The sequence below is a fragment of the Pundamilia nyererei genome, unplaced genomic scaffold (genome assembly GCF_000239375.1).
Source record: "Pundamilia nyererei isolate P.nyererei 1_Seehausen unplaced genomic scaffold, PunNye1.0 scaffold00370, whole genome shotgun sequence".
Classification (NCBI taxonomy): Eukaryota; Metazoa; Chordata; class Actinopteri; order Cichliformes; family Cichlidae; genus Pundamilia; species Pundamilia nyererei.
This window is the reverse complement of record NW_005187771.1, coordinates 19,934-43,781: the sequence shown is the minus strand read 5'-3', so window position 1 is coordinate 43,781 and position 23,848 is coordinate 19,934. Positions and strand designations below refer to the sequence as shown.

The 23,848-nt window shown below is 42.5% G+C and overlaps 1 protein-coding gene across 1 annotated transcript in view; it reads right to left on the bottom strand.

Moving 5' to 3' along the window:
* shroom4 (shroom family member 4) overlaps positions 1-23,842 on the bottom strand; it is a 97,345-nt gene extending 73,503 nt beyond the window's left edge. Inside the window, exon 1 of the mRNA XM_005752656.1 lies at positions 23,489-23,842. Coding sequence (XP_005752713.1) covers positions 23,489-23,611 — 123 coding nt within the window. The 5' untranslated portion in view covers positions 23,612-23,842. The remainder of the gene's footprint in view (positions 1-23,488) is intronic.
* Between the last annotated feature and the right edge of the window lie 6 nt (positions 23,843-23,848).

The window sequence follows — 23,848 nt, the reverse complement described above, 5'->3', positions numbered from 1 at the left end:
TCTGTTTTTGTATAAAGGACTTTGGTTTTAAATGTGTTACTGCAATTAAATGTACTCACTTAGGTACAAAAATCCAACGGGGGATGATTTTTCCAGTTATAGACAAATGAGGAACTAATTAATCAATAAACAGCTGAAAAACTGAATGATGATGAAAACAACCATTAGCTAACCTTTAGGCAGTGGTGAATAAAGCAGCTTGAGAAACCCACAAACATTTTCTCCTTATCAGTCAAGTAACATCATGAACTTCTACGGTTTTGTTCCCTTTAGGCCCTCTCTTTGTTTCTTTGTCTCTATAAACGTGAAGTGAAACACTGAAGCTTCAGTTACCCTCAAATAGCATCAATAAGCTTGTTCTCCATTTACAACTGCCATTAGAGTCAGGAGAACACCAGCTGATGGGTTTTTTAACGACGCAGTGTGAAGAAAATCTATATTTGAATATTTTAACTCGTGGATTAGTGGAATAGAAGAAAATGCATTAGAAAACATGAAAACTCTTATTCTAGGACCCCTCCTTTTCAAGTTGTGACCCCAGAGTGAGTCCTGCAGGTTTAAAGCACTACTACCAGCATATTTAAGAGTTCTCTTCTTGCGTCCCCAGCATTTCATGTTATGTTCATTTTTTCCCCTCACTCATTCTCATACAGCTGCACACACCCTTCATCAACCTCTGCCCTCCACTCTGAGCCTTGTGAGCTTCTCCTCCCTTCCTCACACCCACACTCACACAAGGCCTCCTTTATCAGGGTGGGGAGGAGGGGAGCTGCAGGGACGGAAAAAAAAAAATAGCTCCCACGCTCACACCGAAAGCGCCAACGGCCACACGTATGTGTGCGTTTGCATGATGTATACGGGAGTCTAGCTCCACTGATCCGTGGTGTTGTCCTTAAATGGCCTTTTTTCCATGGAAGAACCCAAGGGCGCAAAACAAGACAATGCCCCCCCAGTCAGGCACGTCCTTTTATGGGTGAGGTTCTACTGATTTGGCCTGTTTAGGAGAGCAGGGAGCCCTGGGTCACTGACACATTTGGATCAAATTCAAAACAAGAGTGAGAAGGTAGCAGGGGAAAGGAAAAACAAGAGAAGAGTGAGAGGAAGGCAACAAGAAAGAGGTAAAAGAAAGGAAAAAAGAAATCCAATGCCTTTTTGGGTTATTTTTAAGTCAGTCAAAAGCTGAACACTGACTAATCACTGCCATCCTGAATTAAGACTCGAAACCACCGAAACATCCTGCGAGCTCCGTCACATGGATGAACTGCAGCATGTGAGCAAACGCCCTCTCACTTGTGAACATAAGTCGTCTCTCTCTCTGTGCTTCTCTTTAGAGGGGAAATGCTTCTTCGAGTCCTGGACAAACTCTGGTTAACTGGCCTGGACCTGACGAAGCCCAGACAGGAAGCGAATCACGCACATCTTTGTTAATCCACTGATTAACAAAGATGTGGCTCATCTTCTCCCTGTTGTGTGTTTTTTGCTCAATCCTCATCCCTGTATTTGCAATCTTGTCTGGAAGGCACTGGCCAATCGCCAATCACGAATGATCAGCTGGAAACTGGCCAATCGACTGATGCACCTGAATTTATTTATGTAGACCCCGTGCAACAAAGGAAGTGAAAATCACCTAGGGTTAAGCAGTCTGATTACAAGCCACGTTTACGGGCCAGTGTTTACCCAACAAGAATACATCTTCTGGAAGCAAAGTTTAAAAAGGAAAATAAAAATATAATATTACAATAATATGAAGAGATTAAACATACAATGCAGAGTGAAAACGGTAAGTACAGCCGTGTAAGTGATTGAAACTAGAGGATTAAAGCTCTGTGGAAGTGTGTACACTTTAAGCTCTTTGCTCAGGAAGACTGAGCTGCATTAACCAAGGTTTAGCTTTAGCTGAAGCCGGAAAGGAAGCCAACAAAAATGCTTACTGAGTAAGTTAGCAGACTTATCAGTGTCACAAGTCTATCATTAAGAAACGGGAGAATCTATTGGATTATATTTGTTATCCCATTAAATTATTGCTTGTGCATGTTAGTGTGTAAGAGAGTTTTAGAAACTGTGATTTCAAACCTGTTGATTTATCATTTACCACAAGTTACCATGGAAACCCCCGCAACAACTGAATCACCTTCAAAACACCAAAAACGAGAATTAACGTTAAACCTCAAGTTTCCTCCATGTGCCAAAGTTCTGTGTCATCCTACGAGGCTCTAATTTCAATTATGGCTTCAGTAGTTTTCCTTTTCGCACTTCAGTCTCTGGAGCAGAGCATGAAGTCCTCCAAAAATCACAGAGAGGCTCATGCTGACCTACTCCAGGCATCTGCAGGCCTGATGAAAGCTAGAGTCGGTGTTGAATCCTCACCTTTTTTAGGAAGCAGAAGTGGCCGACAATATAAAATACAGTCATTTCTATAGAGGAAAAACGGGAACTTCCTGTGATTCTTTATCAGTAGGAAAAGCTGTAAAAAATTCAAAAGCTATGCACTCCTTCACATTTTCCAAAGCTGTCCAGTGGACCAGATTGGAGGCTTTGACGGGCCTATTCTAGCTCCTGGGCTTTATGTTTGACACCCCTGCAATACATAATGTTGACAATAGCACTGGGACACCAACACACTGCAGACAGGAGATGCTCAGCCATGAAGCTCCCAGCGCACAGTTGTTGTGCAGATGTTAATTCCAGAGGAATTTGGCGCTCTGCAGACTTAACGTGACCTGTCACTTCGTAGTAACTTTTCTGCGTAAGTTCGCAGAGTTGCTGTGGTTCCTAAACGCTTCCACTTTGGAATAATACCTCTCACAGTTGATTTTGGAGTACCTAGTTTCACAAACTGCCTTGCTGCAACAGCGGCAGTGCGCTCGAATTCAATGAGCTCTTTTGAACAGCTCATTCTTTCACTCATTTGTAAAGACCTCTGTGGTCCAGTACGCTGCTCCGTATACGCCACACAACCCACCAAATAACCGCAGTTGCAGCTAAATTGCTTTCACTGTGGAGCACGTTAGTAACAGGTTATGGAAAACAAAACACTGTGGACTTTCTGCCGTGCCATGAGATGTGTGTCTGTGACATTTATTGAAACCAGTTGGCACATTCCTCCACTTACATCCAAACATATGTACATGTGATCCGACTTGGTGGCTTCTTCTGTTTGTTTTTAATCCAGAACGTTTTCAGTAATTATTTATAATGTGCCGCAGCCACTTTCTGGTGGGTCTCCCCACTCGTATATTTTCATTAGCTGCACTCCCGCGAGGAGACTAAATATTTTAAATTCAAATTAAAAAAAAAAAAAGAGAGCAACTCTTCACGTTTGAAGAAATGCCAAGAAGATGTGACTGGACGAAAACACAGTCACCAGCTCAAGCGCCGCGATGGCTTAAAAATGATGAGAAATAAAATACAAAAAGTGGAAAGCGTGCAGGATGTTTAAATGTCATCATCAAGTCCCACGTCTCTGCAGAAGCTTTAACATTCGCGTTATTTCACTTTTTATAAGGGCAAATAGAGGAAAAGCGCATAAATAATGGGGGGAAACTGTATTCTTATGAGTTTTATGAGGCTATAAACAGTTTTCACCCATAAAAGGCAGCACTAAAGAGCTGCTTTAGGATTTAAAGTTTGATGTAGTTTGTTGCATAAATATTTGAACTCTTTTCCTTTTAAAAAAAAAAAAAATCACCTAAACCAAGAGGATCACTAAACAAAAGAAAGTGCCAGTGCTGTTAGGTAAACAGGATGACAACAAGAAGAAATGTGCCGCCCATAATGTTTGACTGGCAGGTGACTTCTGGAAATTCCCCCACAAGCATTTACACCAAAGATGCTCTTACCACTTTAAACTCCAGTAAAGCCGTCATAATCTCGCCTAATCTGGGAAAGCAAGCCCCTCATTACAGTCTCCGAGCTGTGAACCACATCAAAGCTCCACGGCCCAACAATCCTCAGGAAGCCCAGCAGCGTCACGCTAACCCCCGACCCAACCTGTCGAACTTTAACCCTCAGTCGTCATCAACATCTATACATCATCATAGCACAACAAGCCTCCAAATCCCATAATCCACCACAATCCTGACAATCAAACTATCACATTTAAAGGCACTCACACGCTGAAGTGACAGCGTCACGCACAAAGAAACAGCAAGAACTTTGTGACTGTGCGACCTTCAGGTTTCTCTCACACACACAAACACACACGTTTCCATACTTCCAATACTTTCCGTTTACCCTAACTCTTGACCCAAACCATAACCTAATTGTAACCCTGACACCAAAAACCACAGTCTTAAAAATGCCTTCAAACTCCTGGGATGGGCAATTTGTCCCCACAAGTATGGTAGCATTCCAATTTTTGGTCCTCACAAAGATGTATAAACAGACGGAGGCACGTGTGTGTATATGTACACACCAAAACGGGGGAAAGTCCATTTTGGGGATGGATTTGAGCTCAGGTTGATATGGGGATGACACAGATAAACAAATGAAAACAGTTCAGCTCAGAGGTTTTATGAGGACACCCTCACACTGGTGATAGCACATACACAAAGCACAGAGTGTGGCTCCTCTGGTCATTCAACTCTTTTGGAAGACATGCACACAATTTTGAATGGCAAACTGAGACTCAAGCTAAACACCAGCAAACAAAAAAAAAAGAAGATAATAAGAAGGTCAGCGTGGTGTTCAGTAATCACTGTGACACTGCAGACTGCTTTAAATGCAAGGCTTAAAACAACCATGCATACATCCACAGCCATCTTCCACAGGAAAAACGGTTTTTCCTGTTTTCAGCGCCTCTGCCTCTAAGGTAAGACCATTGACAACCAGTCCCCTGATGTAGAAAATGAAATAATCTATGCAGGCTATGTCAGAATAAACCGCCATATAACCAGATTAAAATTAGCTTCGTTCAGCAATCTAATGTGACGTTGTGTGTGTGCAATGATACATACAGTGCAGGGTGCTGCACATCCCAGAGACATTTATAAAATACGACTCAATTACTGAAAAGTGTGATTGGCTGTTTCAAATCTTTCCTAAATACACACACTGTATCTGTATGGATACATTTAACCTCTGATTGTCATATTATTCTACACACTCACAGAAAGGTTATTCCTCTGTGTTTATGGAGTTTTGATATTTAAACTGTCCACACACACACACACACACACACACACCCCTGGCTGTGTGTTTCTGGTGGAGTATGGCAGCCATTAGTTCCGGTGACCAGCGCTCACAGCAGCAAAGGTTAAAGGGCTCGGCAGCCTGGTGGGACCAGAGGCCGGCCGGTTTGATCCATCAGTGTCATAAAGAGACTCTTTGTGTCTCTCTGACATACACACACTTAAATATGAGTGAAAGATTAACTTCTTAATGTGCACTAAACGACCCTGCCCTTCTCCACTGAAACCTGCCTCTACCCCCCACCTACCTACACCCACCCGCGATTCCTCACTCTCTGCACTGGATGTGCTTTGTGTGTTTACGAGCACCACAGATAGAGGGTGTATTGTATACGCTTTTACTCCTGTCACATCAAAGCTGCTTCTCTCTCTGGACTGCCCGTCAAGTATTTTTTTTATAGAAGTCACAACATGTTGTTTCGCTGACGATCAGATCAAAATCACAAAAGCTTTTGTTTGATCACAGATGAAGAAGCTTTTTGGCATCTTGCAAGTAGAAGAGATTGAGTTCTTATACGTATTAAGTCCCAGCTTATTAGGGAGGAATAATGGTTCTTTTTGTTTGCCTTCATCTGGAAATGAAAACGATCATTAGCTGGCAACGACTTGCTCACAGCAAACCTGTCATCAGGGGATTAAAACAAACCTCAAAAATCAACAAAACAGTCTCGAGCAGTTCATTTAACAGCTGAAGACAGATTTAAAGCATCTCCAATTAACACTTACTGCTTTAAAACCACCAATGGAAAACTATTTGGAAACTTTTTTTGATAGCTAGCCACAGCTCTGTTTATTTGTTTTGAAGGCCAACAACACCTCAGTTTTTCTGTTTTTCCTTAGGAGCACTGACACTCTGTTTCTATCATGGGGTAGCAGCAATGTCTAAGGTGGCACCTAACATGCATGAGTTTACATCATAACTTTTATGTTTGTTGGATATCTGATAAAGCATGAGATGTTCTTACAGGGTAAGAAAAAACACCTTTACAATTTTATTTAAGAACTAAAAAGGTAAGTTTTTGAGTCCCCATCGTCAATGTCAATTTTTTGACATGAGTATTCACTCACCCATCCAAATCATGGAATTCAGGTGTTTCAGTCATAACCATGGCTGCAAGTGTATCACATCCATCTAGCCATGCAGACTGCTTCTACAAACATTTGGGAAAGAATGGATCGCTCTCTGAGCTGAGGGAACTACAGCGTGGTACCGTAATAGGATGCTACCTGCATCAAGAACAGTCGGAAAATTTTTCCACTACTAAATATTCCACAGTCAGCTGTTAGTGGTATTATGACAAAGTGGAAGCATTGGAAATGACAGTCATGAAGTGGTAGGCTAAAAATCACAGTGGATGAGGCATACAATGTGCAGAGGTCACCATCTTTCTGCAGAGTCAATCGATCCAGACCTCCAAACTTCACGTAGCCTTCAGATTTGCTCAACAGAAAGCTTAGAGAACTTCACGGAATTGGTTATTTCCTTGTGGAATGTCTTCCCAGAAGAGTTGAAGTTGTTATAGATGCAAAGGGTGGTTTCATATGAGTGTAAAGGCAGACGAGCGAATACTTCTGGCAATCAGATAATCCCCTGGGGACCATCCAATTTGAGATCTTCACTCTCAACAAAATAAAAGTGATGCCATCCTTGAATATGCAAGTGTTGTGTGACCCACCTGCCATGGGATACAATTTTTAATTTTAATTTTTTAATTTTTTTAATATTAGGTCAGAATAATGAGCAATATCACAAACTAAGCACCTACTGTTACCAGCAGTTAAAGAATATTTCTGCTGCCCACCTGCAGTACCTCCACAGCCCACCAGGCACATGGCCCACTTTGAAGATCAGTTCTTCACTTCTGGTGCCACACTTCACAGGTACTTTGTGTTTACTGACAGGTAAGCATCTTCAATGCAAACTACTGCCAACCACAGTAAACTGACCAAAGCAATCACAAGAAGGTTTTCAGTTCAGCTCTGTATATCCTTTAGTGATAACTTCATGCTAGCAATCGCTAACAACCTCCACCAGTGGGAATAAACACTTTGCAGGTGGTTACCAGGAGGCAACTAACCAATCTCTAGGACTCTGTGAATTTAAGCGATAGATTTCACTCTGACAGCCAGTAACTGAACAACCTCCAGCAACCACTCGCAACAGGTTAGGGAATACATGTTTCCCTGGCAACTGGTGGTTGCCAGATGGTTGCCTACAGGTCTCTAGGCCCGTGTGACCAAGGCCTTAACCAAATGTGGCTTCTAACTTTCTTTTTGAGTACACATTTTACATTCAAATGTTGCAAGCTGGGGATGTTGCAATTATAAATAACAGTTAATCCTCAGCTTATCCAAAATATCAAGTACAGCTGCTGTGGCTGAAAGATGAGTTGAGTGCTAAAGTCAAATATTTTACGTTATTATACGTTATTAGAGGTCCAAAAAAAACTCTTGTCTCAGACACACAAACCAAACCTTATGTGAGTTTCCCAGAGATGTGTTCAATGACTCATAGAAGTAGATAGTTAGCAAAGTGTATCCCGAAACCTGAAACCTTCAGCTCCTTCCTCTGAGTTTTCTCCACCTCTATCTTTTGATGTATTATCTCTCCATCCGTCTGTTATCCATTCATCACCCTACAGCTAAAGGGACTGCAGACGACCCCGGTCTCCCCCTTTTTCCACTTAAATCAACTCTTCTTAGCTGACGTCTTTTTTGACATATTGTAGGCATGACACATCCTGCCTCTGTCTTTACTCTTCATTCACCCTTTTATCCTCCTTAATCCACCATCTTCCTCCCTTCTTACATTTCTAAGCATCTGTCTGGTCCCAGTTTATCCATCTTTCCTACATTTCACTCCCATATACATCACTTCTTATCATTCTTATCCCTGTCCAACCTTACAATTGGTACATGTGCAAGCTTTACTGTCAAGTGAAATGGCTGAACTCATAATTCTACATCTAAAACCTGCTCTTTGAGGCTCATGGAGGCAGTTAGCTAAGTTTAAATTTTATCTAGAGTTGCAATGAGTTAATCAGCAAATAACTCCCTTTTCAAGACAAGTTCCCAAAAGGAATAATTTAAATTTGGGGCGTTTGCACCATCTGTCACACAAAAAGAGACATTAGATGGAGATTTTTCACAGTTGTGTAAGGTTGTTTTTACACCACTACATAATTTAAGATGCAGTCTAGTGTAGTCTTTCATCTTTTCCTCTAAAAAATGTATTTATATGACTGGTTGATTTAATTAACATTCAAAAACCACTTTTTCCCACTACAACAACAACAGAACCTGCACTATTTTCTAGTTTTGGTTATTTTAGTCATTAAATTTACCACAGCTGTAGCTTTAGTGTCAGTAGGAGTTGTTTCAGTATTTAGTTTGTCTCCCACAATGGTCCAAATGTTGTCTGAGGCATTTTTGTTTTTAATGTGAAAGATAGACTTGAGACACCACAATCCCTCTCATTTGTCTGTTTGGGCACAGTGACAGCGAATATTGATTATCAGCAGCTTTAATCAGCTTTCAGAAACCAAACTCCAACTGAAACCCAGCAGATGAATAAACAATCTGGGCAAAACTCCTCATAAATCCTAACCTAGAGGAATGCAACACACCCACTGTCGCCCTCCTCCCTGCACCCACAGACTTTGGTTCCCTGCTCAGAAGCTCCACTCATCCCATTTCCAATGAAGATAGAACATGAGGGGAGAAATCCCACTTAACATCCCTCTAAGTAACCCACGTTGCCTGACAAGGATGAAGGAGCAAGACGAAGGGATGAAAGGACTTTTCCTTCAGACGTCGCCGATGAGAGACAGGAGGGACGGCGATGAGGAGCAATCGCACAAAGAGAGTTTTGTGTCATTTTAGACCTCAAACTGGAGTCGCCTCGCCGGGCTAGCTACAAGTATGGACCGCATTGCGTGGTGGAATTTGTGTGTGGGGTACATTCTTCGGTTTGGGGCATGGCTACGCTGCAATAAACTGTAAACATATAAACACAGACGCAGAGAAACGCACACAAATTATTCCTGTAACAGCCCTTCTTAATCCGACATAATAGCTCGGAAACTGCTTCTAAGAGTTGAGGAAAATAGCTGCGCTGCGGTCGGTGGAAAATGTTATAGAAAGGAGCCGAAAGCCAAGAACAAGGTGGGATTAAAGGAACGCGGTAATCAAGGCAATCCACTTCAATAAACTGTGAAATGAGGTAAACTGGGACCGCAACCAGAAAGAACTGGGACTGCGATCAGAAAGCAGCTGTCCATTAATGTGACCATTGTTTCACTCATTTGTCAATCAAGTGTTTGGTCTATTGAAGATCAGAAAATATCTCTCATCACTTTCAGTGTCTTGGTTTGTCCACAATGACTATAACAGAAAGCAACTAATCAACTAATGAACAAATCCATCAGAGTTTTGTGTGTCAGCGCCAGAAGTACGAGTCGTTTAAGTTTAATTTTTTTAATCATTTTTTTACTGTTAAAAGCCAGTTAACTGCTGGATCTGTTAACATGCCACCAGGGTTAGGAAGGGAAATCACCATAACTATCATAAAACATGTTTTTACAGTGGAGGTTTTTTTTTACTGAAGCCTAAAATAAACTAAAAATCAGATTAGTTTAGTAAATAGGTTAGTTAATCAGATTTTGTTAAAAGATAATCAAATGCAACTCGTCACTATAAATATCCTGTTTTGTCCATTTAAAGTAGCAACATTTACAAGGGTTCAGTTTGCAGTAATGAATGGCTAGAATAAGCTAATGGTGTCACTAATATCTCCAGCTTTTAATTTCAGGTCATGTTTCCTAAAATAAACATATTTTAACCCTGGAGAACCCAAGGGGTCAGATCCGGCCCCATTGGTTTACTAGGGAACCCATGGGGTCAAATTTGACCCCATGGGTTCTCCAGGGTTAACCCATGTTACTGAAAAAAAACCAATAATAATAATAAGTGGGCCTCAAGTTGCCAACACTGGAGGAGCTAAAAACTGGCTTGCCAAAACTTGCTTTAAAAAAACAAAAACAAAAACCTGATGATTGCATGCAGAATATTACATGTTATATTTTGGGACATGGGAAGCTCCAACTGTTAAAATAACTAATGTTGTCTGTGTGACAAACCCCTTTCGTCTGGTCGCTTATTCGCAGGGGATCGTCACAGAGGATAGCACCACATGTTTGATTTGGCAGTTTCGTTTGATGCTAGACGCCCTTCCTGACTGATTTATGTCTCCAAACTGAATCAAACTTTTGCTTGTTCAACGAATGTACTAACCAGTACACAGTGAAGCCAATACACCTACTGCTGTTGCCTTCCTAAACAGCAGTACATACCAGAAATCATATCCGCTTGCTGGTGCTGTTTCAGCCGGTCCTGGACCTCAGTGTGTATGATTGGTTTTTAAGGATATGTCAGTGCAGAAGCTCAGAGAATCTCTGTGCTCTTTAAATCACAACAGATGAGACTTTCTTTGACTTCTTGACTTGATGCTGACGCAGAGGTTTTGTCTGCGTGGTGACCACTATCGCCCGGAAGCAGACTGCAGCATTGGAGTAAATGGTGACATCACCACTTTGAGGGTGACACAGTGGATCTTTTAGCAGAACACCAAAGAAAAAATTGGAAAAAAAAACTGGAAAAAAAAAAAAAAAAAAAGAAACAGGTAAACATTAGTCTTTACCCCCTATGTGTTCAGCTGATATTTGTCCACTCGTTCAGTGCTGACAGTAATTTAAATTATACATTATTATTAGTGTTTCTACACACAGTTTGCTTTAAACAAATGCCAAACCTACTTTTTCTTTTTTAAAAATCAATCAATTAGAATGTCACCATCCTTACACTTAATTTCAAAGTTCAGGAGCTTCTAACAAGCTAGTCCCAGCCCTTCCCATCTTATGTTTTTCCTATCAGCTGTCTCATTGGCCAGGTCGTTGTTATGGTGATCCTTGATTGTCTCACTTTAGAGTCATTATAGAGTGATTCGAACGAGCAGCAGGTGGACAGCTCTCCACCTACGTGGATCGGGTCCTCAGAAGGTCGGGTAGGCCGGAAGTAAACGGCTGTGAAATTGGACGGTCTAGCCTTCTGATTAGCGTCACCGCTGTCTCGGTGGAGTTTAATAAACTTGGTCGTCTGCTCCTTGCTATCTAAAATATAACAGGACACTGGCGTAAATTCTCGAGCGTCTCACACTTCTGTTTAATCAGTTTTCTGTTTGACATTTATTCAGCTGTGTGAAAAGTTTGGCTGGGCCGCGCTATGAATTCTGGGATATGGTGGGCCACGAAGGACACACCCGACCCATCCTTCAAATTCGGGGAAAAGGAGGACGCATTTGTCGGCTGCATTCGGAGGAGTCTACGAATTTGGACAGCCTTCGGCGCGTCGCTGTGACGTAATCGGTCTACATATACGTCCTCAGGAGGATGCAGCCCATGAATCTGGACATGACCTATGTCTCTCTCTTTCACCAACAGCACTGCTCTGTCTTCTTCTGTGGGATCCAGATGCCAAGGAAACACATTTGCGTGCACTGTGAGCATGTGACTTGTTTCTGTTTGCTTCAACCTCAGTCTCAGCTCTGATGCTGAATCTCAGCACAGTCAGCTTAACTCCGGGCTCTGCATTATGATTTTATGACTGAACTCTGATAACAGAGCACACTTTAAAAATTTTGTTTTTATTTCTCTGAGCATCCTAAACAAGAACAAAGTCACTAAAATGAGACTGCTGTAGGTAAGCGATAAAGACTGCAATCACCCTGAGGGTGCGCTGCAACTGGAGAACAGCCTAATTTGCTTGTGCTTCGTCTATTTGCATGTGTTTTCCCCAAACAGAGGAGCGCTGAGCTCTCAGGGCCCTGACAGGAGAGGAGTGAGTGTTACTGTGACTTCCTCATGATTGTAGGCATTCAACTAAAATTCAACTGATTGTTGTCAAAAACTGTTTTCCATCATATCAACATTTCATGTGTAATCTGAGCTAAGAAAAGATGGCTGAGGTGTGTGTGGGTGTGTGTCCTGCCCCTCAAGTGAGGGGCTAAAAGGGGGAATGCCTGACAAAAATAACAAGAATTGCAGCAGCCTCGAAACTGCAATGATATAATTTTGCTCGAGGGCAAGTTTCACTACACAAACAGGGGTTTTCTTCGTGTATCTTTGTGAGCACTGGTCTCATTAGCAGGCCCTTACGTTGGGATCTGTTTTATGATTCAGGTGTAGGTTATTGTTGGGCACTTATTTGTGATGCTTAAGGTAAGGGCTTCATTATGTCAGCACGGATCCTCACATAGCTACAAAGTGTGTGTGTGTGTGTGTGTGTGTGTGTGTGTGTGTGTGTGTGTGTGTGTGTGTGTGTGCGCCTCCAGACGTAGCCTAAAAGAAACCACCAAAGGCTCCACAGATCAGAGACAGAAGCATTCCAGCCCCGCCCAAACACATGCACACAGCTGTCTACAACTTCACCTACTCAAAAGCTACATGTTTCCCTCAACCAACCGTTTATCTCAAACATTTCATGTGTTAACTCCATCTGGATTATTTTCTGTGGTCAGGCCTCACAGTGTGGCTACAAGTCATCTGTGAAACACGATAACCTACAAAGAAAAAAGGCATGAAAACCGGGGTGTTTATACCAGTTTCTTGCATGAGCTTTCGAGTGAATATCAAGAATTCGTCCCGTAATATCAGAGCGAGCAATGCAGTGCTGAAGTAACTGCATGAGAAAATAAGAGAGGAAACAGAAAGGTGAACTCATGCTGTGTCCTTACTATTGCACCTTAATCATTAGATACACACTTGAAATGTGGCAGTCTGTTGTGAGAGGATGAGAGGTGAAAATGTCTTTATGAAACTTTAAGTCAAGTCGATTCCTTTCCAAGCTCCTAGGACCACTGGGACCTGGATGATAGAGAACCTACACAGACATAACCTTAAACTACAGTTCTTCAAGAGCCTGTGTGCTGATCTCTGCCTTCGTTAACTGCTGAAGCCCAGGCTCTGGCTGCTGGGCTGGAGTCTGAATGCACTCAGCTTTAAAATCACTCAGAGTTCTTGGCTAGCTTTACTTTAGCATGTTGTGTGTGCAGGTGCTTACACAGAGCCAAAGTTATCTCACCTTCTCTCAATCTGATTTTTAAGTTATCATGTCATGTGTACCTTTGGTGGAATGGCACCATCAGTGGCCATGTTATGTTGGAAGAATTGCAGGGAAAGTTACTGAAAGCATGCATTTATATGTAGGAAACTCAACTAATCACAAGAAAAAACTGTTACAGTGTCAAATTAAAACATGTTGTTCATTTTCACTAATTATAGCGTATTTTTTCATAATGTTAAGAGTTTGATTTTAAAATGGTCTAGTTTTGACTCAATTCAGTTTTGTTTTGTCTGAAAAATGGTCCAAAAACTAAGAAGAAAAGCTGAAAACCAACAAAAAATATTCATATCTGATAGGCAGTAAAACGTGGATTTTTTTGGCTCTGCTTTTGTTTCATAAATGAACAAAAAAAGAAAAAAAACCCTCATAAAGTAAAGTTCAGTACAAGTTGCTGGAAACATGAATACTCCCACATTTTTTCTGCCGCCCTCTCATCAATGCACTCTACTGTGCTGCTGTGCGCTGTTACTGCACAACATATGTTTTTGGTTAGGTAGGACAGTTAGCAAAGCAGGGCAGTGGACAGGAAAAACACACACACACACACAACACACACACACACAGAGTAGGTACAATAGCATCTCTATCTGATGGCATCTTTATCTACCCCCCTCTGAGAAGACTGCTACTGGAGGCTACCTTTACTGGAATGCAGGGGGAAAACACACACACACACACACACACACACACACACACACACACACACACACACACACACACACACACACACACACCAGCTGTTTACAACCTCAAGACAGCTGGCTGCATACCTTTGACCAAATGTCAAAACATTCCTTTGTAAAAATCCCTGAGTTTTCTGTTTCTGTCGTCAGCAAAACAAAAAGCAAAACAAGAAAGATATCAGCTGGGAATCTCAGATTCTTGCTGTTTTGAAACTCATTGTGCTGGAATGCTCCCCACAAGAAACGCAGCTTGATTTCCAGCAGTAGAAGAAGAAGGAGAAAAATCCCTCTTAGCCACAAATCAAAAACATCAAACTCTTTTGGAGGCTCACCCCTTTGTGCCAACATGTACTGATTTACAGTTTGGATTAAGATGAGACGGTCTTAAAGCGCCAAAAACCCTGCAACAATGTGCCATTACCTGCTCTGCTTCAACTGCACTAGATTAACAATTTTAAGCAGACAAAACTGATCATTTAAAGGAGTTTTACCAGTTTATATCCTTATTTATCCTGTGATAAAGCCATTAAATCTAGATCCTGGATCAGTTAAGTGCTTCCCAGATTTCCTTATGATTTCAACTGTTGTGAAAATAGTAGATTAAATACTCTACCGTGCTAATGCCAAACTTTGTTAATTACTCCTGATTAACTTCAAAAGTCATCCAGATCCACAAAAATGTGAGGCATTAGTGCAAAAACAGGCACGAGTTCATGACCAGACAGTAGGGCGATAATCAGATAAAAATAAAGAAACACCCAATGAAATTTTCTCCACTGCAGGAGTCATATCATGGTCTTCGCTGGGTTTGTGAAGACTCCACAAAGCTCCGCGTAATTTTACTCTGACGGAGCCCAACTTAAAAACAGCTCGGTCAGAGTTCAGCTGTTGGAAAACACAGCACCAAAGCTACCTCCTGCTGCCGGTCAGTGCAGCGCTGCTGGTTTCGGTGGTTGCGCGGCCTGGGAGATTGGCCGAGAGTTTGCGGGCTGACTGAGAGGAGACTGGAGATGGTGATGGGAATGGAGACCCAGCTTTATGCAACACCTGGACCACAATGAAAAATGGACCGTAAACAAGCAAGAGTACAGCTCCCAGAACAGTACAGGCTCTTAACTCTTTTCCTAGGCTGACAACTGAAGGAACACCAGACCAATCTGAACGTGCAATTTGAATTACTCTGTTTTGGCGTGCTTCACCCTCAAGTGATAGACTGTGGTCATGTATTACGCCAGCTGCTTATTCACATGATTTGTTCTTAAAAATTTTAATCGAGAGCGTTTCCTTCAAACTATTTCTACAATTTTTCGTTTTTTTGCAGTAATGAGCATGTAAGAGAGAGAGCTCAGGTCGAGCAGTTTGGAGACAAAGTTAGAAAGTGTCAGTGGATATATTTGACAAAGGGTGTTGAAGATGAAGCTGCCAGGCAGGTGAAAAAGAGGAAGACCACGGAGAAACTTATGGATGTAGTGAAGAAGGACATGCAGAGGGTTGGTGTGACAGAGGAAGACAGGGTGAGATGGACCCTGATGGTGGTTAAGTGCTTTGAGGGCTTGTCGACGAAGGTATTTGGGACCAACTGTATCTTGTAAAATATATTTGGACAAGGCTATTGACTTGTAACTGCTAATCTGTTCACTCAGGTCCTTCCTATTTAGTGTTTTCCCAAAATTAACCTGGTTAGGTTGTTGCTTTGAAGGTCCTCAATTTCAGTGATGTCAGTCACAAGTCTCTCGTAGCGTAAGCAACAACTTCAGGTCCTTTTTTATCTTTGTTCACTGGGAGCTGGAGGGTCACTCCAATCAGCACTTGTAATGGCTCAAACCTGGCTGTGCGTTTATGCTTTTCCGAGTCTACACCAGGTGTCCCCAATCCCAGTCCACGAGGGCCGGTGTCCTGCAGGTTTTAGATCTCACCCTGGGTCAACACACCTGAATCACATGATTAGTTCATTACCAGGCCTCTGGAGAAGTTCAAGACATGTTGAGGAGGTAATTTATCCATTTAAATCAGCTGTGTTGGATCAAGGACACCTAAAACCTGCAGGGACACCGGCCCTCGTGGACTGGGATTGGGGACACCTGGTCTACACACAATTTTGTAGACCATTATCTACATGTTGTAGCTGTTAAGTGCTACCAGAGGGCGGTGTCACAAACAACCGACCTTGATGTTCGCAGGGCTCCAGAGGCACCAGCAGCTTCAAATATGTGTTTGCTGCTTTGTAATGGCCTTTTAGCAGCTGCTCTCTTAATCTGATGTATTTGTCTGGCAGAAACCTTCCTCATTGTGTCTTTATCCGCACGAACCCATGTGTGCTCTGGCTCAGCCACAGATCTCTTAACATTATGGTGATCATGCTTAAATTTTCGTGAAATATTGAAGGTTTTCATTACGTGTCCAAGGCATTCAACTATTTCACTCTTTTCAGCAGCAGAGAGATCCTTTTTCCCTTCCTATGTTGCTTGAAAATGCTGGTCTGCTTAATAATGTGGAACATCCTTCTTTAGTAGTTTTTCCTTTAATTGGGCTGACCTGGCAACTAATGATCACAGGTGTCCGAGATTGTTTTCAGTGATACAAAGAGTCCCGAGACACAATTCCATCCATGGGTTTAATTGAAAAACAACTTATTTAATCTTTATGACACTTCAACACAATTTGCATAATAATTTTGCACACGGTGTATTTATATGTGCCTGCATCTCCGCTGCTGCGTCCTGCTGTTACTGTATTTATATTCAGGCTAGATTCTCCTTCTCTCAGTCTCAGTGCACCTCCTGTTACTTGTCCTCACGCATACGTCACGTGTGGAACTAACCAGAGACAGATGAAGTGAAATAATGTTAATGGCCTTGGTGACAACACATTATGTTCCAGTAAAAGTTTCCAAACTAGCGTTACACCGAGCGTATCGACAGCAGGAGACAGAAAAGCATCATGTCTGCTCTTTTGACCACAGCTTGGTTCGATCTCGGGAGGAGACACAAATCCCTTTGGGGTTGCGTGAGGAAGGGCATCCGGGATAAAACTCACTGCCAAATCAAATATGCAGAGCTACCCACTGTGGTGACCCCTTGTGAATAAGGGAGCAGCTGAAAGCAGCTTTTAGTCTATGATCTGAATCCGGTCTTCAGGTGTTCTTTATAATGACCAAATTCTATTATTAAAAGGTACAACTATTGTACATCTGAGTAAAAGACACCCTCAGTTTTTTTGGAGGAACTGAAGGCCTTTCCCCCCCCCCTGAGTTGGCTAAAAGAAAGCTTCCATTTATTATCAAGAAATTCAACCTGATTGAGCAGAGTTTGTTTTTTAAACTGCAACCAGTCTGGTTTGACTCATTAAGACAAATTTGTCTGAAAAACAGTCAAAACATTAAGCAGATTACGCTATGAATTCAAAAAAATAGCAAATATTTGTATATGATAGGCAGTAAACAATGAATTTTTTGAAATTTTTGCTCTTTTTTTGCTTTATAAATTAACTGAAACATCCTCCTCATGAAGTAAACACCAAAGTAATTAAATAGCAGCTAGTTAGTAGTAATAGTAGTATTAAATAATGGTAAAGTTCATGTTTCTTCACTATCTACTATAGAAATTTCTGTTTTTATAGAAGTTTTTTTCAAAGAAAAGAGTCAAATTTCAGAAAGACAGTACAAACATTTTTCTGTACAAAGAAAACAAGTTTCTTAAAATTTAAGCTCAAAGAGTCGTGCTGAGAGATTTATTTCTCCAGCAAGATTTCTTTATCACACAGAAAAACAGATGAACTGCTGCCCTTCCTTTTGTGACATTCAGATTTCTCGGGCATTAAATGTGTAGTTAATCTTCTTTGCACTGACAGAAAGGAGAGTTTCACTGGTCTGGCTGTATTTGGCCCCTCCTGACTTACACAGTCTGCAATGGAGCACCTGATATAAGGTCAACATTTGGAGGCATTCTGTAAAAATGCTAAATTGCACAATGCAGTCTGAGATCTTTTAGATAGCAAACATGTCGGGTGTGCAAGAGCTTCGGTGGGAAAAACAATCTAAAGCACAGCAGTAAAGTGGGCAACTGGTATCCATCTAAAAACCTCAGCAGAGTTGAAAACATGAGCCATTAAATTTAATTCTGAGCATAACCAATTACCGTGCTGTATGCAAAAAGACTCAATTAGCCACTATAACTTAAAACCGCCCCTCAAACTGTGACCAAAGCAAGATCTTTAAAGCCAAAGATGGATTTCGTTTAGATGTGCAACGATCCCGTTGGAGCGTCGTCTCACGGTCAGCCACCGCAGAGCAGCCTAAAAAAAACCTGTTGAGGAGGCACAGAGACAGAAACAGCAGAGAGCTTGCAGTAGATCATAAAACCACACATGAAAGCGAGCTGACAGCGCCGCGGCAGCTGCTCTGTCAAACACAAAAATGAAAGGAACTCATCACTTAGTCTTCCAAAACTACAAAGGACATAACAAATGTCACACAACATACGGGTCTGACAACCAGTAGGGCTTTTAATGATACGTCACCCTAAAACACACCTGTGTGACTGTAAGTAGGAGTTTCTATCACTCGTACAATAAAATTCATGCTTCTTTGGATGCGTTCTGTGCATTTTTATTCAGTTTAATCTCCGCTAACTGAATTTTATTATTACATTTCTCAGGAAACTATGACGTGTGGTTTGTTTGAAAAACAATATTTAAAACTACCTGAAAAACGAAGCTTGGCAATAAACCGACGCTCTGTCAACATGTTAGAAAGTTTGAAAAAGTGTCTGATGTTGGATTTTTATTGTCAGAAATACGTCGTTTTAATGGATAACCAGTGTGTTTGTCGAAGACTTGGCGGGCCTTCTTGAACTCTCTCTTCTGTGCACCATTGAAGCGCGCCAAGTTAAATCATGTCCGCAGCCAACAGGTGCTAATTTAAGACTTCTTCATGGGCTTTGTATTTATTTTAAAAGTCGAGTGGAAAGATTAAAATAATGAGGTGGTGAAAAGGCTTTTAACTGTTTAAGTTTTTGTTTTCCCTTCCTCTCTGGCACACCGATTCAGCTCACCTACCGCATGGAGGACGTTTTCCAGCTTCAAACTAAAATACCTCTATTTACTTTGTTCCTATTTTCACTCCTTACTGGAGTATGTTGAGCTTTTTACATGGCATTTTATCACTTATTGAGATTTTATTTAATTTCACCATTTCCCTCTACTTCATTGAGCTATAGCAATAGCCTAGGTGTTTACACATTCACTTGACAAGCAAAAGGTTGCAAGTTTGATTCCAGATAGAGAGACAAACAGGTCTTCTTTGGATGTCATCCAAATCAAAACATGCAAGCCTTTATTGAGCTATAGGCTCTCAAAAATCTGATTTACTTACCAACATAACCAGAAACCATCACCGTCAGTGCCCTGGCCCCAATTAAACACATGAAGATGTAGAAACAAACTAATAAAGTGCTTTTGACTCGCCTTTAGGCTTTCCCAGATGCACCGTGACTCATTTTTCCTCACCTCTATTTTCACCAAAGCATGTTTACGTCTCGATTGACCGACTGGCTGAAAAGCACTGGTAAGAGGCTCAAAGACCAAGTCGCTGAACGGCTGAGCGAGCAGCAAAGCCCACGAGTGACCGACCAACTTTAAACAGAACCTCAAACTCACCGTGTCATCACACAGCTGATCACTGGCTGAAAGGACACCATAGTATTCCAGTCTGGGAAATCGACACACACTCACACAGGCACACACCCACAGAGAGTAGTAATTAGTTATGCTCCTGGTGAAATGTTGACCAAATGGCTTACATCCCTCTGCTGTCTCAGACTGGAGAAGCCAACCCTCCCCCTCCTGCAGCACACACACATTCTTCAAAACACAGACACTGTGAAAAGGGCACCAGGCTGTTCCATAAAGACACGCTGCTGAATGACACTTGTGTCCACATTAAAACTTTTCAGGCATAAATCCTGAGAAAAGGAAACTTTTTAAATGTTAGAAGCCTGTAAGAAGATCTGACTGAAACAAACAACGCTTTAATGACCTATTGTTGCCTCACTCGTTTTTCATTAACTGCTTGTTAAATAGAGGTATACTGTTGTAACCGACACACACCCGAGGGATTACCCATCTCATCTGATCTGGGAGCGCCTTGGGAACCCTCCCCAAGCAGGAGCTGAGGATAGTGGGGACAACAGCATTCAGCATAAAAGCAAGCAAACTGAAAGAAGGTGCACCCATGCTTCGCTTTTTGACAACATATATCAAAACAGTGATCAGCCGCCTCTCCACCAAGTTCTTCAACCCAAAGACGAACTCCAACTCCACCATGCTGGACTGTAGCTGACTACTACAACTGAACTCTTGTTCTCCTCCAGTGAGCCTCTGATTGTACAGATAAGACGCCCGCTTCACACGTCACTGAGCCAGCATTTAGCTCAGCACGAGTCCCAGCTCTCCACCTGCTTCAGGATCTGGTTGGTGTGACTCTAAAGTGTGCAACAGATTGCCAGAGTTGCACCATGTCATCAATGTATCAACAATGTAATTTCATTAAAATGCCACAGCGACGTTGAGTTCAGCGAAGGTGATCAATAACTTTTAAGCCTCAACAAAATCTAAGTGGCGTTAACAAAAGGAACAAATCACCTCTTCAGAGTTCTTCCAAAGGAAGAAACTAGCAATAAAGATCAAACCAGTTTCCACGTGACGCTGTAAATCTACTTATCTCTGCTCCATTTTAACATGGGAGTCTATGGCGATTTATACACTGTTCAAAGCAGCCTCAAGTGGCCACTGGAAGAATTGCAGTTTTTGTCTTTAGGCATTGGCTTCATTTATCAGCCTGTAACCTGCTGCTTCGTACTGAGGCACAATCACAACACAGGCTGTTATCAGTCTTAGAAAGCTGGAATGGGACCTTGACTTAAGATTATTTTGTAAAACAGAAATCTGTAGACAGCGAATAGATAAGATAAAGAAAGTCACAGGCTCACACAGTGCTCATCCCTCTAAATCTGTGGTCCACACAGACACCGTAACGCTCTGTGTGCAGGCCCTCCCTGACCCTAAAACACATTCCACACTCACGCCTTTCACACACCTCAGCTTTACCTTCGCTCTGCCTGTCCTTCTCCCCTTTCCTTCAAGGACTTAACACTTAATCATTAAACACTCCAAACACATTTCAGCACCACACTTCCCTGTCCGTCACTCACCTTCCGAGCTGATTTTATTGTGTATCCATCTGTGTGTGAGTGTCAGCTCGCCACCGGACACAAAACAGCCACAGAGCCCAGCTTTGATTTTTATCTTCTTTAGCGGTCTCAGTCACATTTTCCCAGGGGCTATGTTACTGTGTTTCCAGATGACTGAGCCAGGTTTTCCATTCCCCCACTGTGCTCAATCTAGACGCACACCAGCCAACATTTACACCACTGCCACTGCTGCTGCTGTGACTTCTCAACAGAGTGGGAAAGAGACCGAGAGAGAGAGCACGAGAGGCACTGGGAGCAGAGGTTGCATGTCCTACTTATGCACGGACCAGCCCCAGCAGAACACACAGCAATAATTGCTTGTAGTAATTCAAAGACGCCCTCCTCGGTTCTACCGGCTCACCACCCGTGGCATCAAACTGTGAGACGAGAGGCTGGGAGGAAACCTTGCCCCCACCGAGCGACTTGATCTCGCAGCATGAGGTCACATCAGCTTCTGAAAGCCTGAAGGTAAAACTGCTGTCTTTAGCTTGCTGAACATCTCTTTCAGAAAGGTGGCGTTTCTCGGCGATGATGCAGCCCGCCACCATTTATTACACATTTTCATTCATCTTACTTGACAGCACAAAGTAATAGATTCTGTAAGAATAAGCAAATGGATTAAACCTTAGCTGATTAGCTTTCAGTGCACAAACCTTACAGAGTAGCTTTCTACATCTTGGGATGGGAAGGTGGACCGGCGGATTGTCGCAGTGTCAGCAGTAAACCAGACATCATAGCGGACTGCCGCAGCAGTAAGAGAGCTGAGCCAAAAGGCCGTCTTCGTTCCAACCCCAACCGAGGATCATGAAGTCTGAGTATTGACCAAGAGAGTAACGCAGAAAAGTTTCCTCCACATAGGGTGGCTGGGCTAAGCCTTAGAGATGTCCAGAGGGCGTGTCAAAAAGGAGCCAGCTGGTTAGGATGCCTCCTGGATGCCTCCTTTTTAGAGGTTTTCTTTTTCTGGCGACACCCAAGTGGGAGGAGATCCTGAGGTAGACCCACTGGAGATATTATATATCGCTTGTCAGGCCTGGGAACGTTTTAGGATCTGCCAGGAGCAACTGGAAAGTTTAGTTGGGTAGAAGGATGTCTGGAATACCCTGCTGCTACTGCGATCTGACTTTGGATGGATGGATGGATGGATGGATGGATGGATGGATGGATGGATGGATGGATGGATGGATGGATGGATCACTGTATATCATACTGCTGCTGCAGGCGAGGCAATAAATTAAAAAAGATAAAATGCCCTTTATTTTGTTTGTTTGCAAAAACATACAAATAACCTTCCTTAAACTTAAACTTCCTTAAAGTATTGTGATTTAGGCTGAGGCTATATCACAAGTTGTGGATGCAGGAACGCAACCAAATACTTTTAGATGCCTTCTTGAATCTGTGCGGACACAACATCACACCGCACCAGTGCAAACTCAAGTAAAAGCATCTTAGAAACCATGTGAGGAACATGCAATGAGCACAGAGAATCACAGGTTTTCATTTACAAGGATTCCCACATCCCACAAACAGCCTCACGCTGGATTATTTATGGCCCAGACCAAGTCATCTAAAGTATGACATCTGTCAACACTTGGGCGTCTTTACCTCACATTAAATGACGTAACAAGAAGATGAACAGTCTCCTTTCATCCAGGATCCCCCCAGGCAGGAACCTTTAACCTCCAGGTTTGAAAGCACAGTGGCATTACATTGTGTGTGTGTGCGTGTGTGTTGGGGTGGGGGGGAATCAAAGACAGTGACAGCTGAGAAACATCAACCTGCACCGGATATCTGCTTTAGCCTTGGAGAATCACATGTTTTTTTTCCTTCACAAAAAGAGCAGGACTTTAAACTAAGCTGTGCATAATCACTTCAGTGGAAAGTTCAAACCAGCAACCCAGGGAGCAGCTACACAGACCTGCGACAATAAGCACCACAACCGCAGCTCTGTTGGGTCAGGCCTGTTGCAACAGCCACATCCTTATGAAATCCAATTCCTACATCCAATGAGAGTGCAGTGGCATACGAGTAACAAGCCAAGGGTCTAAATCTGTGCAGAAAACTTTACAGAACGCAACGTGCATTTAACACAGTGCAGCATAAGCGACTTTACACATACTTTCAGCCCGTCCAAACAGGGAGTTTTCACACACAAACACACGTATATACGCTGTCAGTTGTTATGGTCACTCACTTTGGTGATGATGAGCGGCTCCCCGTGCTCTAGCCCTCCTTTCAACGTGAACCCCCAAGGCGCGCCCCCGCTCAACTGGACCTGAATGTGGTGGAAGGAGACGAGCTGCTCCACGGTTTCCATCCTTCTCCTTCCGCTCCGTGTATCCGTTATCCCTCTCGTTTTCTTCGTCCTGCTGTCTGTGTTGTTACGGAGGTTAGCGGCGCCGGTGGCGGTAACTCTGCTTCTCCATCACCGCTGTAACATCAACGAGGAACGGATGGATTGGCTGAGGAAGAAGGACGGAGGGAGGGAGTGCAAAAGGGGGAGGGCAGAAAGTTTTCACGCGGGGCTCAAAGTTAGCAACAATTACAGTGAAAT